This window comes from Quercus suber, unplaced genomic scaffold (assembly GCF_002906115.3).
Source record: "Quercus suber isolate HL8 unplaced genomic scaffold, Cork oak 2.0 scaffold_14, whole genome shotgun sequence".
NCBI classification, from domain to species: domain Eukaryota; kingdom Viridiplantae; phylum Streptophyta; class Magnoliopsida; order Fagales; family Fagaceae; genus Quercus; species Quercus suber.
The window spans coordinates 1483053-1499388 of record NW_027069479.1 but is presented as its reverse complement, the minus strand read 5'-3'; the positions used below and the strand labels follow the sequence as shown (position 1 = coordinate 1499388).

At 34.3% G+C, this 16336-nt stretch overlaps 1 protein-coding gene across 4 annotated transcripts; it reads left to right on the top strand.

Moving 5' to 3' along the window:
* The first annotated feature begins 6923 nt into the window (after positions 1–6923).
* Positions 6924–14581, top strand: LOC112005298 (protein MODIFIER OF SNC1 11). 4 transcript variants are annotated; one of them, XM_024037542.2, is made up of 6 exons: positions 6924–7536; positions 10182–10268; positions 10394–10522; positions 10665–10725; positions 10827–10883; positions 13160–14581. In XM_024037542.2, the coding sequence occupies exons 1-5, from the start codon at positions 7097–7099 to the stop codon at positions 10860–10862; spliced, it is 753 nt and encodes a 250-aa protein (XP_023893310.2). In that variant the 5' UTR covers positions 6924–7096; the 3' UTR covers positions 10863–10883; positions 13160–14581. The 4 variants fall into 4 exon arrangements, with proteins under 4 accessions (XP_023893310.2, XP_023893309.2, XP_023893308.2 ...); XM_024037541.2 differs by having other exon boundaries at positions 6925–7536; positions 10827–10888; XM_024037540.2 differs by having other exon boundaries at positions 6926–7536; positions 10824–10883.
* Positions 14582–16336: the final 1755 nt, after the last annotated feature.

Below are 16336 nucleotides of genomic sequence, written 5' to 3'. Positions count from 1 at the left end.
TTAAAAAAAAATATGTAGCTTGCAACATTTTGATAATGAGACTTTCATGCAACAATTTCAAAATAAGAAAATTCGTAGAAGAAAATTGTAAAACTTTATGTTTTACGTTGTTTTTTTTTTTTTTTTTTGTCTATATATGAAATTTTATTTTTATTAGATTTTGTATAATTTAAATTTATTTTTTTTTTTTTTGTCTATATATGAAATTTTATTTTTATTAGATTTTGTATAATTTAAATTTTTTATTAACCAAAAAAAATTTGAAGGCGACATTGTTAATTAGTAAATATACACGTAAGACATAATATACTAAGGGTACATTTGATACACTGAATGTGGATTACAACAAGAATGGTAATCTTTATTACCAGGAATAAAATGTGTTGTAATGGGATAACTAAACCTATTCATTAGTTTGGTTGTGAGTTGTAACATTAGAATAAAACTTATGATCTATTTTAGGAAATATTTCATTCATACAAATATATTTCCTAGAAAATAATATATTTTAAATTTTAGAGAGATGAGTTATTTTTTGATGATTTTTTATTTCCATAATTGTTAGGTGGATGTGGAAAGTTTATTTATTTGTAAATATATTAATGTTAGAAATCATTACATCTACTAAGGAATAGCTATTACAATCTTTTTAGAGAGGAATAGTTATTCCTCATTTTAAAGAATAGCTATTCATAAGGAATGACTATTCCCTGTAATAAAAACATAACCAAACTATTGAATAGCTATACCATAGAAGTAACTATTACATTACAGTGCCTATTACAGTCTACCAAACGTGCCCTAAGAGACATTACATAAAGGCAGAAAGCCACTTATTTCTTTAACCAGAGAGAGAGAGAGAGAGAGAGAGAGAGAAGAGACAGCCACTTATTTCACTTATAAAAGTCCAACGGAACTGAGCTGGTATGTTCAATTCATAGCCTGAGAAAGAAAATTAGATTGAAGAGTGGTTAGCAAAAAGCACAATTGTGGAAAATAGAGTAGGAATGCTTCAACGAAATCAATTTTTTAAGTCCATATACCAATTGAGTAAATGGTTAGTACCAAAAAGATGAGAAATTATAAGATCCACATTATGGACAAGTGATGTGGTTCACCATTCTATTAAAAAACTAACACTTGTTTAAAATTGTTAAAAAAAAAATTTTTAACAAAAATTAATTAATAATTCAGCAATTTTAAACAAATTGAAGTTTTTTAGTGGAATGGTGGACAAATAATGTGGTCTACCAGAGGACTCCATAATTTCTCCAAAAAGATGGACTTGAAAAATTCAAAGGCCACTTTGGGATTCGTCTTTGCTGACTTTAAGCATCAATCTTGCTTACCTCCTGCACAAGGATTAACGAAGAATTACCATTCAAGAAACAAGAACTCTGATACATTAGGAACTCATGCCTCCTTCAGAGCCATGTTTAAAGCAAAGAGAATATAAAAATATATACCATTTGCATGTTCATTGTAAGAGCATTAGCATCAAAGAATTCCAATTCTACTCTATTTTATCATTCCAAAAAGTCACTTTATCATTATACCATACCATTTTATAATATCTCCAGCATCCCAAAACTCTATTTTTATTAAAATATTATTTTTTAACCTTTCTTTATTATTTATTTCCAACCGTTTTTCAATCCCATTTTCCTGGGCTTTTCAACAGTCACACACACACACAGAGCAAACCCATGCAAACTCACACACAGAGCCACACACACAGCATCCCATCACCACACACATAGAGCCACAAACACACCAATCAAAAAAATCATCACCGGAGCAAACCCATTCAAAAAAAATCATCACCAGAGCCACCGGAGCAAACCCATATAAAAAAAATCATCACCGAAGCCACCATCGGAGCTCCCCATCAACCGATTCTAGCCCACCGATCCAAACCCAGCTCGCCGATCCACGATGAGAGATGAGAGAGAGGCCATGTGAAACACCGGACCCAACCTTGTCGGACCCAAACACTGGCGATCTCCGACGACCAACAACCCACTTCAGCCACAACCCAATCATGACCCAAACACCGGACCCAACCATGACCCACAACCCCTTTAGGCACCAGTCACAGCAAAAAAAAAAAAAAAAAAAAAAAAAAAAGCAACCACAGAACTGAAATAATGAGATAGAGGAGAGAGCAAGGTGTTTGGGTCTGAAGAGAGGAGAGAGCAGACGGTGAAATAGAGAAGGAAGAGAAAGAAGAGAACTGAAATAATGAGATAGAGGAGAGAGAAATTTCGGGGGGAAAAAGTGAATAAAATATATATATATATATATATATATATATATATATTTCTTTTTTTTTTTTAGAATACTGCTACAGTACAATTCTAACTTTAGAATTGTACTGTAGCACTATTGCAAAAAAAAATTGCAATAGTTAGGTTTACCATTCTCTGATGCAAAGCATTTTAAGACTTAAAATGCTAAATTGTCCTTAGATTTAGCATTAGCATTCTCCAATGCTAATGCTCTAAGGATTTAACTATTAACTAAAGTACAGAGTTTGGCTACAACTACAACTCCCACTAACAAAATTAATATGGCTACATATTTTGAAATTTTAATAGTAAAATTGCATGTTCTTTATGTTCTTAATGGTAATTATTTCTTAAAATTCACATCCAATAAAAAAAATATTAGATGGAGTATTTTAATTTACCTCGATCTACCTAGCAAGTTTAGGCCTTTGTGCGGTGGTGTCATAATTCCACACGGCTGAAAGGAAGGCCTGGGATTTTTCAACAAATGGGATGTAAGGGGTTGTTTGGCTTTTGTGTTTCCATCGCTCATAACTCTGTTTCCATCACCCATAACTCAAAAATGGTGGGACCGACGGTTGAGTTTAGTTTTTGTTTCCATCACTCAATTCTCTGATATTTTAATGATGAGTTATGAAAATTGAAAATACATTTTAGGTGTTTTCAGTTTTCAAAACTTATTTTCCAATGGCATTTTGGTAATTAAACACACATTGAGGGACCTACTCGTTAGAGGTCAGCCACAACTTTTGACCTTTTTTTTTTTCTCACTGGTTTGGTGAGTTTGGGTCTTCTTTTTTTCTTCTTTTCTTCTTTTCCCTTTCACGCTGGGTCTGGTCTGGTCTTCTTCATCTTCCTTTTTTCTTTTCTTTTTTCCTTTCTTTTCTTTCCTTTTCACACGACTTCATATCCAAAACAACATCACACCTTCATCCAAAAATGCAACATCAACCTTCAAGCCTAGAACATACAGCATCAACAAGAACCCAATGAAGAAAGTCACCAATCCACAAAGCATCAGAGCCAATGAAATCTCCAACATCAAAGACGCGAACCCCGTCGGCGTTATCTGCGTAACTACCACCTCCGTCTACGACCATCTCGACGCCGACACCGTGACCGACCTAGTCGTGGTCATCGGTGCCGGAGATTCATCAGAGAACGGGATTGGCGTCTACAGAGATCGTAGAATATTAAGAACCAGAGCTGATAGCTTGTGGAAAACCTTAGATTGCTGATCTTGATGTTGCCTTCTCATCGTGGTGGTTTGGTGTTTGATTTTTTTTTTTTTTTTTTTTTTTCTGTGGGTTTGGTGGCTGTGGTGGTTGTGATGGTGGTTGTGGTGGTAGGATGGTGGCTATGGTGGTGGTTTGGTTTTTTTTGTTTGTTTGTGAGTTTGGTTATGATTGTGGGTTGCAGTTGAAATGGTGGTTTCGTAGTTGTGGTCGTCGTGGTTTTGGTGGTTGTGGCTATGTTGCCACCTTCACCGTTGCCATCGCCGCCAAGAGATGGGAGTAAGGAGAGCACTGAGAGATGAAAGAAACATTGGGCAAGATGCAAAGAGAAGAGAGATGAGAGGCAGAGAAAGATAAGAGTCAGGGGAAAAAAGAGAGAGAGAGAGAGAGAGAGAGAGAAAAGGAAATGACATTGGGTCAGTGTGTGGGTCCCTTTCTTTTTAGTTTTTTGGTTGAAAACATAATTGAGTGATGGTGCCAAATGGGTGGGGAGTAGGGAGTTAGGGTATTTTAAGTGATGAGTGATGAAAATTGAGTGAGTAGTGATGAAAAAAAAAAAAAAAAAACCAAACAGTCCCTTATGTCTGCCTGAAGGTCACATAGTTTCACTCATATATCAATGGAGGAATCGTAGAAAATATCATTTAATAATCATGCATATTACTTTTCTTTTTTTTCTTTTTTCTTTTTTTTTTTTTTTTGCTGAATAATCATGCATATTACATGTTTCGTTTTTGCTACACTGGAGAAGCACCTATGGCTTTTCACAATTTAAAAAATCCAACTGAAACTCGATTTTACTGAAATCGAGTTCCAGGGAAAAACTTACCTAAAACTCGATAATCATAAAATCGAGTTACATTGAAACTAGATTTTTAGAAAATTGAGTTACATTGGAACTAGAATTTTAGAAAATCGAGTTTTAAAACAAGGACACGGTGCTTAATAGTTTCAAAACAATGACAATTTACTAGATATTTTAAAATATAAGGGCAAAAGTCCATTTTCCCCTAACTATGTTGGGCTATGTAAAGCCTAGTTGTATTTGATTTAGATTATGATCCAACCCAATATAAAAGTGCTACAGTCTTTAATAGGATTTTTTCTGAAACTTAGTCCATGAAGCGGATGTTGGAAAAAAAATTTTGGCCCATTTTAACCTATTGTGAATCCGGTGCACATGATAGAAATATTGTTGTTTTCAGATTAGGGTTCGTTGTGTTGTTTTGACTTTTGAGAGAGAAAAAAACGATACTGCTGCATCTTGTAATTTTCCCTATGAATAGTGAAATTAATGCAACTATGTGGACGTAAGTAAATTGCCAAACCATGTAAATATTATCTTGTGTGATTGTTTTCTTTGGCACATATTTTTTTCTTTATTTTGCATCTCACATATCTAGGAATTCGTATATATATATTCTCTATGTCTGACTTACCAAAATAAAAACCTCCCCTGAATCTGTGTGTTTTGTGCTGAATGATAGTAAAGCCTCCTTATAAGTAAAAGATTTTATTTATTTATTTTTGCTGTCAATAGTAAAAGAATATTTATATGGAACAAATCTAAATAGTCATTACTAAACTGCATGGTGATTCTTTTGTGGTTGCCTGTCAGTTTATGTAAGTTATACTGCAGGGTGATTCTTTTTACGGTATTTTATTTTATATATGATTTTAGCTTAGTTTTATGGCCTCAAAGAAATTATTATCCCTTTAAAAAAGTGATAGCTTTAAAACATTGTATTTCAAATAAATGAATAAAACATTGTATTTCAAATTTTTAGATAGAAAAGAAAAAATTGAGGCAAACGGACTTATATGTGCCATGTGGGCAAAAATATGGTTCGCACTTCACAGCTCTTTTAGCTTTACGAATTTCTTACCAAATACGGTTCTCTTTTTTTTTTTTCTTTTTTTTTTTTTTGCAGTTATTAACTTATTTATTTATGTACAAATTTTTAAATTTATTTTTATTTATTATTGCACTTTTACTTGTTAGAATGAGATTTCATCTCAACACACTTTTTGAGATTTTGAGAAGAATTGCTCTTTAGAGAGCATACTACGATGCAAGTTAAAAAAAAAATTAAAAATTAATAAAAATTAATATTTTAATGAAATGTAGTATATACCTTAAAATAGATAATCTAATATTAAGTATTTTTAAAAGTTAGTATGTAAAATATAAAAAAGTAAGTTCTTATATAAAAAATAAATAGAAATTTTTGCACAGACTCATTCAAATGCTCTTAATTTGTTTGGGTTTTTAATTTTTTTACCCTTTCTTACCTTTAATTTCTAATAATGGTCAATATTCTACCAACCAAATGCATGTAGTATTTGTCCCCCATACGCTAAATATCTATAGGGAGCAATTTATTTTAGGTAGGCCATCCACGAATCAAGTTTGGGCTCAATCTAATCAAGTCGGGTGGTAGATTAGACTTATGACCTCTACTCTGTTTAGTCGAGGAGATACTTCTCCTTGGACAACATTTCCAGTTCCTCATGATCAAACTATTTCCATGGACCATTGTCTTGTAGGCCTCTGTTAGTATTACCTATTCTTAGACTACTTGATATTCTTAGATACGTCCCATGGTCCAATATCCATACCTGGACTCTTTATTCCTACATGTTCAAAATAGGATTTTGAAAACTGTTAAGAGGATGTTTTCAAATGCAGAGAATGTTTTTAATAGCATAGTTGTAAATAATTTGAAAACCATGAATTCTGTGTATTTGTCTTCTATCTCTTAAATTAAAGTACTTATCTTTTTCTTTTTTTGATAAGAAGGTACTTATTTTTATCACAAAAAGAATTTTCATGCTTCAAATTTGAAATTTATCATTAAAAAAAGAAGAAGTTACACTTGCTCTATTCCCTATCATTATCCACACAAAAAAAAAAAATACAAATTACTTATAAAAAATGAAAAATAGAAATGGTCTGTTAAACAAATATTTTTTTATATAGTATTTTGAATTTATTTCTTAAAAGTAAGAACCATATAATATTAAAATTATTATCTGAAAATTAATTTTAATTTTAATTTTTAGAAAATTATTTTCATACTCATTTTAAAAATAAAATAAAAAATCCTCCTGCAAGCTATGGATTCATTTGGAAAGAAACTTTCTCTTTGAAAAAGTTCCCCTTGAAAAGATAAAGCACATTAATTTAAATTTAAATTTAACTTTCACAGTTTAAAAATAATAATAATAATAATAATAAAAACTTTCACAAAAATGAAAGAAAACAAGAACCGTTGACGACGCTCCGTGTACAATGACATAATAAAGTTAAAACGGTGGATAACAGTGCAACCCCGTGGCGAAATCCCGTCCTTTCGATTTCGATATAAAACAATCCCATCCGTTACTTTTTGAGTCGCCCTTTCACCTTCGCTTTATTCTTCTCTTAAAAAAAACTCGCCTTTCCACAAAAAATATCTCAGACAACCACAACAACCCAAAACCCAGCCCATCTCTCTCTACTCGTCTCTCTCTCTCTCTCTCTCTCTATCTCTCTCGCCGTAATTCTCACGCAATCTCCGATTCTCTCTCACAATGGCCACCGATTCATCAGAGCAACTCAACCTCAACAACCCTACTACAACTGCAGAAGAAAACCCTAAAAAAACCCTAGACGACAACAGTACCACTACTACTGCTGTCCCGCCCCCCACCACCACCACCACCACCACCACCACCACCACCGAACCAGATCATCTCGAAGAAGAAGAAGAAGAAGAAGAGGAAGAGCCAACCGATGAGGCTTCCGATCAGCCTTCTGTAACCACCGTCGATTCCGATGCGAAGTCCGGCGACGATTCGAAGAGCTCCGTAGCCGCCGCCTCCACCGCCGCCGCGGCTGCCTCGCCTGTAGCAGGGGATGTTGTTGATGTGGATCCGGCTTCCAATATTCAGAAGAAGATACGTCGTGCCGAGCGATTCGGAATTTCCTTGCAACTCACCGAGGAGGAGAAGCGTAATTCACGAAAGGAGAGGTATAAATACAGTCTTTTTCTATTTTATTGGTTATTTTTATGTTGAATTGGTGTTTAGTTTCTGTTTGTTTGCGAAGAAATTACTTTGATATGAATTATTAAATGAGTTCCTATGTAGGTGAAGTAGGGTTTGTTAATGGTTTATATGCTAGTTTTAGGTTTTGGTGTTCTTTCATTATGATTTTGGTGTTCTTTCATTATGCAATGCTCGAAAGGTTGAGTTATTTGTATAGCCTGTTTGAAATCTAGGCACAGGGAGTTTGTGATTGTATTATAGATATTTTTTGATTGGTGATTTTTTTTTTTTTTAAGAATGACTACATCATGAAAAGTGAACAATGGGCACGGAGAAGCCTACAGTACCACATAGAAAAAATTATGTACAAAAAGACAAGGACTCAATCGAAAGTGGAATTGATTTAAGATGTTTAGGAGTTTAGCACTAAATTAGGTTTCTTGATGACATGAGCCTTCTAGCTCAATTGACAACTCCCGATGTTTCCAATGGATTCATCCAAGGATCAAATCCTTCCACCCCCAACTATTGAATTATCGTTATTGAATAAGGTCTGATGTTTTAAGGCTATAGGTAATGAAAAGGTGGAATCTTGAATTTGTTGATGGCCTTTTTGTACCCAAAAAAAATGAATACAAAATAGAAATGAAATAAAGAGAGTAAAACACTATGCAATCACACCTAGGACATCCTAAGCAATCACAAATAGGTAGGAGAAGACAATCACACCCTTAAAGCTTACAATTATCTGCTGGAATTTTATAACTTCTAAGCCAAATAGGAAAAGGATTCAAAATACGAAGTAAGTCTCATGAACCTTTAGTATAGCCAAGGACAGCCCATTTCAGAAATTTGGAAATGACTAAATTGCACCAATTCTAGTAGAACCCAATCAAAACTAATCCATCCAAAATCTCCCAAATTATTGCTTCAGCACTAGAACCAGCTTTCCCTCGTCTCTTATAAGTCTTTAAAGGGGACTACCTGTTATGTTACCATTAGGAATATGGCACTGTTAGAATATTAAAAGAATTCCTGTGTCAGTTTAATTTACCTTGCTTCAGTGACACCCTGTCCAGTGCAGGGTTGTCAAGGAGACACAGGTGTCTTGTTTTATCAAGCTGTGGTGGTGGTTTCTTCCATTAATGCTATTGCTGACTGACCGTGTTTCTTCTATGAAATGGAAGCCTGTGTTTTTCCTTGTGTTGCCCCGTGATTTTATTTTATTTTTATGATTGCTGAGAAGCTGTGAAAAAAAGCTGATATTGCCAGATAACTGAAGAAGCAAATGAAGTCATGCATCTACCAGTGGCAGTTTTTCATTATGCATTTGTTATATCCATTTTTTTTTCTCTTTATAATTTAGATTATACTCTACTCAAAGTTTTGGCTAAATTTGAGGCATTATTAAACAAAACCTTGAAGGTACTTGAATCCGCTTTCCTATTTGCCTCTCCTCTTATTAGAACTGACTCGTACCATATCCAAATATAGTTTGCTTGTTAACTCTCAATCCCATTGTGAAAAGGACCGAAGCTCTCTAATTGAGTCATTGTTTTCAAAGTTACCAAACAAATGTCTCTAATTTTAGCATCTTCAGTGGCCACTGAATCACCATGTTTGACCCATTTTCCCAATACATATGGGACCTCTTTGAAGGGTTATTTAACCTCCGTAGTGGCCAACATGTCCACCTTGTTAGTGCATGAAACCTTGGCATTGCCAACCTACAAATTGACCGGAAGGAGACCTGAAGATTTTGACTATTCTTTCAGCATGTGATGAGAAAAATAAAGCAACTACTCAAGGAAGCTGCCCAAGGTGTTTATCTCCCCAACAATTACCTCCTCCCCACTTGAAAATTATTCACCAATTGAAAAGAAAGCAAGGAAATTTGGTTATTTTCCAAATGAATAATATTTTACACCTCGTACCCATCTCTGATAAATATATAAGACAATGTTCTTTAGTCTGATCTAGAATCTAGATGGCACTTTAGTGTTAGTGAAGAAACATTTTCTGTTGTGATGGCACTTTCGCTCTGTGTTATGTGTTTTGGTAGTGATCATGGATTTGGTATTTGATAACTTGTTCTTTTCTCTTTGATAGATAGATGGGTTCAATTAAAGTTTGAAAAAGAGACCGCGGGGGGGGGGGGGGGAGGTTTTAAAAAGAACAAAGAAAATGGGGATTTTATTGACAACTCAAGTGCAATATGGGGACATTGGTGTCTTTTTAGGGGCAAAATGAAATCAAACAAAATAAAATGATGATTGAATCAATAAGCTAATGGTATATCAGGAACATTCCATTTAACCAAGAGTAGGTTAGTCCAAAGAAACTCAAATGTGTTGTTAATAATGTTAAGTAAGACTTTTTTGGAGCTTGATTTTCATTTTTTGTAAAAGTTTTGGTTTTTTTTTTTTTTTTGGGGGGGGGGGGGGGAGTTTCCTTAAACCTCAACGGATTTTGGTGTTATTCCAATTTTTTTGGGCATTGTATGGTCATTTCTCAGTTACACATTCTGTGTAGCGCTTATTTGGATTCTTTGCTTGCTCTTTTTTTTTTTCTTTTTTTCTTCTCTGTTTACTATTGGAATTTAATCAAGTGTGTAATGTTCTTATTGTAGGTTTGGCACCGGTTCCACAGTGCCTGGGTTAGACTCAGAGGCATTTAAGAAGTCAGAGGATCTGAAGAGGAAGGCTAGAGCAGAGAGGTTTCCTTTCCTGTGGTTTTAATTCATTGTTAATATATATTGAAGTAGAATTTTCTAAAATCTTTAGTTGGTCTTTTGCTTTTTGCTAGGCAGATTCTTAATAAAAACCTTTTTTCCTTTCCCAGGTTTGGGATTCGTGATTCGCCTGTGGCTACTGATGAGGATGCGAAGAAGAAAGCTCGGCTTGCCAAATTTGCACCAGTTTCTAAAACAGATCCCTTGGAAGAAGAGAAAAGGAAGGCAAGGACGATCAGGTTTGTATCAAGACCAACTGTCAATTGTCACCCCTTATTTCCATTTATAGATCATTTACATGTTTCTGATAGTCTATAATTGAAGATTTGTTGTTGTATGTTTGCTTAAATTTCTTGTTGATTAAGTTTAATGTTTGCTTAGGTTTTCAAACCCTCCAAAAAAATCTTCATCACCTGTGAATGGCAAAGGAAATTTGGAGTCGGTAAGGGCCTTTTTTTTTTTTTTTTTTTTTTTGCATTCCTTTTGGATAAGAGAGTATACAATTGTGCTTAGTTTTGATCTTCTTTTGTTGTGGATCAGAAGGCAGCTATTGCAGGCAAGGCTGGAGGAGGGGTTTGAATTGAAGCTCCCTTTTTAATAGTAAGGTATTTTTTTGAGATGCAACTTCCTGTGGCTGTTTTGGTACTAATACATACATTCATACATACATACATACATACATACATACATACATACATATATATATATATATATATTTTTTTTTAATCATTTTTTTTTTTAAATTTTATGCTGTAAGAAGTTGCTTCTAGTATCTACACCTCCCCATCCCCCTCCCTTTGATCCCAAAAACAAAATTATAAAAAAGATATGTCATCAAAGTTGTCAATATTGTTTTGTAAAGGTTAATACAGCTAAATTTCCCAGATTGGTAGTAAGGCATGCATTGTTGTTCTGGATAGGATAGCCATGAGAATATTATATTGAAAGAGGCAGCTGCAAATTTGAAATTGTTGAAATACATCTCCATTTATACAAAATTGCTAATTTTAGAAAGGTAATGAAGTGTTGTTTACATGCCGTTGCTTAGTCAAATTTTCCGTGAGTGACAATGTTGATACTGGGGCTACTTGTGATATGTGCCCATGGATTCATGTCACGTTCTATTGGAGAGACCATGATTATGTGGCAATGACATGGTCTATCATGCTGGAGCCAATACTAACTCATTCGAAAGGGATAACAGCTAAAGCTTGCATCCTTATAGGGAAGTAGTTACTAGTTCCTTTAAATATAACAAGGTTGACAGCTTTTAATTGCTACAAAGTTTGAAGTTAAGAGTCAAGATATAGGAATTATGTATGCCTTGGTTTATGAAGTGGGAGGGAGCTCTAGTTTTTTGAGTTTGATGATCATCTCCTTGAGATTCAACTGTGGAGTTGGTTACTGGTGAATTACCACATAGTTTGCCACCAATGGGAGGCATTCAACCTGTTATAGATTTAATACTAGGGGTAGCTACGCTACATGCTGGCTTATAGAACATCATCTCTACAATAAGCTTAAAAATAGTGACAACAGGTTGAGAAGTTGATTAATAAAGGTTATAGTGTGCAAAAGAAAAAGCCCTTTTGTTGTTTCTGCATTGCTTACACCTATGAAGGATGGCTTGTGGAGGATGTAGGGCCATTAATAAGGTCACAATCAAGTACTGATTTTCAATTCCTTGGTTAGAAGATATTTTCTCAACAAGTTAGTTAGACTAAAGGTGTTCTCCAAAATAGACTTTTGGAGTGGTTACCATCATATTAGAATGAGGAGAGCTGATGAATGGAAGACTACATTCAAGACATCGGATGGGCTTAACGGTGGCTAGTAATGCCGTTTGGATTGTCTCAATGAGTAGATAGTAATACCATTTGGATTGTTCAATTGACCGAGCACTTTCATGTGGGTTATGCCAAGGTTACTCAAACCTTTCATGGGGGTTTGTATTTGTTGTTGTTGTTGTTGTTGTTGTGTATAGTCAAAGTAAGGAATAGCATTTGAGTCATTTGTGCGAAGTGTTAAAGGTTCTTCACAAGGAGAAAGTCTATGTAAACTTGATGAAGTGCACTTTCTTGCACTTTAAGTACTTGGTTTGTGTAAGTTGGGGTCATTTGTTAATCATATTAATATTTTAATATTAAAATAAAAAATTTAAATTAACAGTAGTTGTGTTCTTTTATGAATGAAATAGAACTTTTTTATTAGCAAAATTTTTGTTTGGTATTTGCACACACATACACACACATATATATGCATGTATGTATGTATGTATGGTGTAGCGAGAATCCTGAGACGTTACACCAAAGAAAGCTGGTATCGAAATATTTTGTTTCAATAGACAAACCATGACAATTACCAAAATGGTATTTAACAATTTTGTATGTCACACTAACCTTTTTCTCAGCACCCTCTTCCATCACTGTGATTCATTATCATTCATGTTTTTGCACAAGTGGTTAAATTGATATTTATCTTTATCCAAGCTATTGTGAGTAATATTCACTATTCTTACTTTTGAGTAATAATTTGAATTCCAATCTCATGTGGGTCACTTGGGCTCCAACGTAGGTCACATTTGATCCCTATTAGTAAGTAATTGACGGAAATTGTTAGGAAATTCATTGATCTAGTGGTCAAGTTGGCACATCATTAAAAGTTTGAGTTTGAAATTGTTTCAATTGAAAGTACAAGGTGATTGAGACAAGAAGCAACATGCAAGAGGGCAAAGTGTAAACATGGTCAACTTTTTTATTTTTTGTTTTTAATTGTGTTTACATGTTCTTATCAGCCAGTAATATAGTTTCTTCCATATAACTTTTGTATTGCTGGTCTAATTAATTTTTTTGTTTTAAATTTCTTTTTTCTGTCAGGTTTGGTGTTTTTTCTTTTTTGTTGATTATCCTGTGGCTTCTTCGTCCATTCCTACTTTCCAACATGCGATTTCCCAGATGCAGAACTTTTTATTCTTAGACAGCTACCTTTTGCACTGAACAAGATTTTGGTATCGTGAAGTTGTTCTCATATTCTGAATGTGGTTTAGCAGTGGTTCACCTGGTGAGACCTAGAGTAATTTACGACTTCCTACATGGTGTTAGTTATCTCAGAGTCTAAAGAATATCAGAAATTCAAAGTGACAAAGTAGCTGAAATTTAACACTTAGATTTTTCATTTGCCTAGTTTACCCTTAATTGAGTTCACCCATAGATTCATCTGATATCTGCTAATAGTCGCATATACATGATCATGTGGAAGGGCAGCACTAAGTTGGTTTTGTGAGTTGTTCATCTGATCCAAGATTGGTAGTGTCAAAACTTGTTGTATTGCTTTGCAATTAGTAGTTAATGGTTGTATGGTAGAACTAACTGAATTAGAATATGGGGCTTTTAAGAAAAGTAGTTAGGTAAATCTCTATTCTGGTTGACTTAATCATAATTTAGGATAATTTTCAGCTTTGCAGTTTTAGGTTAGGTGATCGGCTTTTGATGGTAGGACTGATAGTACTGCACTCACAGCCTAGAAGAACATGCACATTGCTTCTCTGATGTTAAGATTATGACTTTGGGAATGACAGCATACCTGGCATTTTTTAGGTGCATAATTTATTTGTTTTTTGAGCCAGATTTGAGTGTGTTCCCAACTGAAATAGGAAAAAAAATAAAGGAAAGATTTGTGTTAGCTCTGTACTATTCTGCATTAATTCTTCACTCCAAGTAAGAAAAAGGAAAAAAAAAATCATCTCTCCAAGTAAGGTATTGTCTTATGTCTTATTATGGCAGTGCGTCATGGCATGCTTTTGTCTACTACTAATCATGGATCAGATTTCATTAATTTATGCTTGTCACATCTTACTACTTAGTTTGGCTGATATTATCTTTGCAAATATCTGTGGGATCAGCCAAGATATGAAAGCATATGCTACTTAGTACTGTTGTCCAACATGATCATGAAACCATCTCAAGATTGGATGAATAAATTGGAAGGTAAATCTGTCAGATGAGATGGTAATTTCTGATATTCTTTGTTTGTCATTTGAGATAAGTGCACCCTTTGTAGGTCCTCGTAAATTTTCATAGGTCTCACTGGGAGAATTGTTCAATCAGCAAGGTGGGTACTCTGATTGCTAGGTTTGTCTTAGAGTTGTAATTTTTATAGATTTCTAATATGTAGCTTTGAATTATTGAAAATTTGCGAACTGTGCTGCTTCTGTAAAAGTTCTTGTTTGTTAGTAGGATTAGATGGGAATGTATCTGTATACTTGAGGATATCAGGAAAATCATCTGTTTGTTGCCCCATTCGTTCTTTTTTGTGCTTTTGGTGATATATTGATTTTCTGTAGTGCATATTAGAAATGCTATTTTTTGCCAAAACTTATCTTAGCGGCAATGATGTTGTTCCATTTGTGCCAGGGCACAAACTGGTTGGGTGTATCTGCACCCAACCAGATACACTTGTTCGGTTTAAGAGAGATGATTAGGGGTGTTGGCAAAATCACGACAGACGAGTTGTGAATGGTACAATGGAGTATTTTTGTGTTAAATTTTTGTAAAACAGAGAATGATTTCTAAATCCGTCTCTCTCTCTCTCTCTCTCTCTCTCTCTCTCGCTTATAAGTGGTGTAGTAAAAACTTATTTTCATTTCTTTTGCTTAAAAAAAAAAAAAATCATGACATGATGGATTGAAAACTGAGTTTCTTCGACCATCAATTCTTTTCCTAATATACATTTATCACAACTCTGCCACTGCACTTTCTTCTCGACTCTGCTAAAATCTCAGCGGAGATGTTCAAGAATCAAGGTAAGAGGAGACTGGTGTGTGACACTACACTATGTAAAAACACTTTCTATATCCAGCCAATAAATGGATGCCATTTTTAAAGTAATTGATGTTAGATTTTAGTAACGGTAATGCGGGTTAATGGCATCTAAACGGAGAATGAAAAATGAGTTTTAAGAGTTAGCTTGAGCTAAAATTCAAATACCCACATTGGATTAGTCATCCTTTAGTGAAAAAAAAGTTTTGTTAAGGTACTTTACCAAATTTAGATAACACTGTAGTTTAGGGAATTGATTTTTTTTAGTTGTTTCTTTTCATTCCCAGCAACCGAAATGTTTCTCTCCCTCTCAAACTTTGCTTCTTTGCTAAACCCATTATCTCTCTCTCACTGGTAATGAAAAGGTTCGGATCATTTTTCTGTCTCTGGTATTTGTAACGTAGATAACCCTACACTGATTTTTTTTTTCTTTTATTTATTTATTTTATTTTATTTTTTTAAATAATGAAAATTTTTGAATCACATCTAAGTGGGTTTTGTTTCTTGTAAGGGCCGTGTAAGAGTTGGCCAATTTAATTTGTTCAGATGTGAAAGAAGAAAAAGTACGATGTATTCTATGGTTTCTATCTGCCCTGCTCCTGCGCTTTACTAAACCAGCTACATAGCATTAGTTCTCCAGAAAGAGTGATGGGTACACAAACAACTTCGACTTAAGCCCCTCAATAATTGTTTACAATCATCAATCGAGGGACCATGAATACAGTTGTAACTTGTAAGTGTCGGTGTTTGCATGAAATCCACAACTAGAGCTTTCAATTCAATGGTTCACTTTCTTTGACCTTTTTAAGTATATTTTTAGATAAGCATTGCAACACTTCGGACTTCATGATACTTCATAAACTCAGATTGCAAATAAATTCTATTTGTAACGACGATCTGATACATTCTCAGAGAACCAAGGAAGAAAATAATAGCGAAACTGATATCTACACGTTTAACGTGCATGTCATTTCATCTTGATCTGCATTGAACACATGCAGTTCGAGTCTTTGTTCAAGCGAACTTAGCAAAGGGTCGTCAGGTTCTCTTCCATTGCTCTGACCGGTCTTCGTTTCTTGCTAGGCCTTAGCCCCTACTGAAACCGAAGAACAATATGGCCGAGCTCAACTGTGTCATGTCATCAGCTTCTAAATCAATTATCATTATTAAAATAAAAAGTGAATCTTCTACAATAGTACTTAAAAAGTCACTGAAAGTGAGTTTTGTAATTGTCAT

Excerpts from the sequence above, each read along its gene's own strand:
- LOC112005298 (XM_024037540.2), top strand. The coding sequence starts at position 7,097 with ATGGCCACCGATTCATCAGAGCAACTCAACCTCAACAACCCTACTACA. Across the intron at positions 10,269-10,393 it reads AGGAAGGCTAGAGCAGAGAG|GTTTGGGATTCGTGATTCGC; the intron begins GTTTCCTTTCCT and ends TTCCTTTCCCAG. Across the intron at positions 10,523-10,664 it reads AGGAAGGCAAGGACGATCAG|GTTTTCAAACCCTCCAAAAA; the intron begins GTTTGTATCAAG and ends ATGTTTGCTTAG.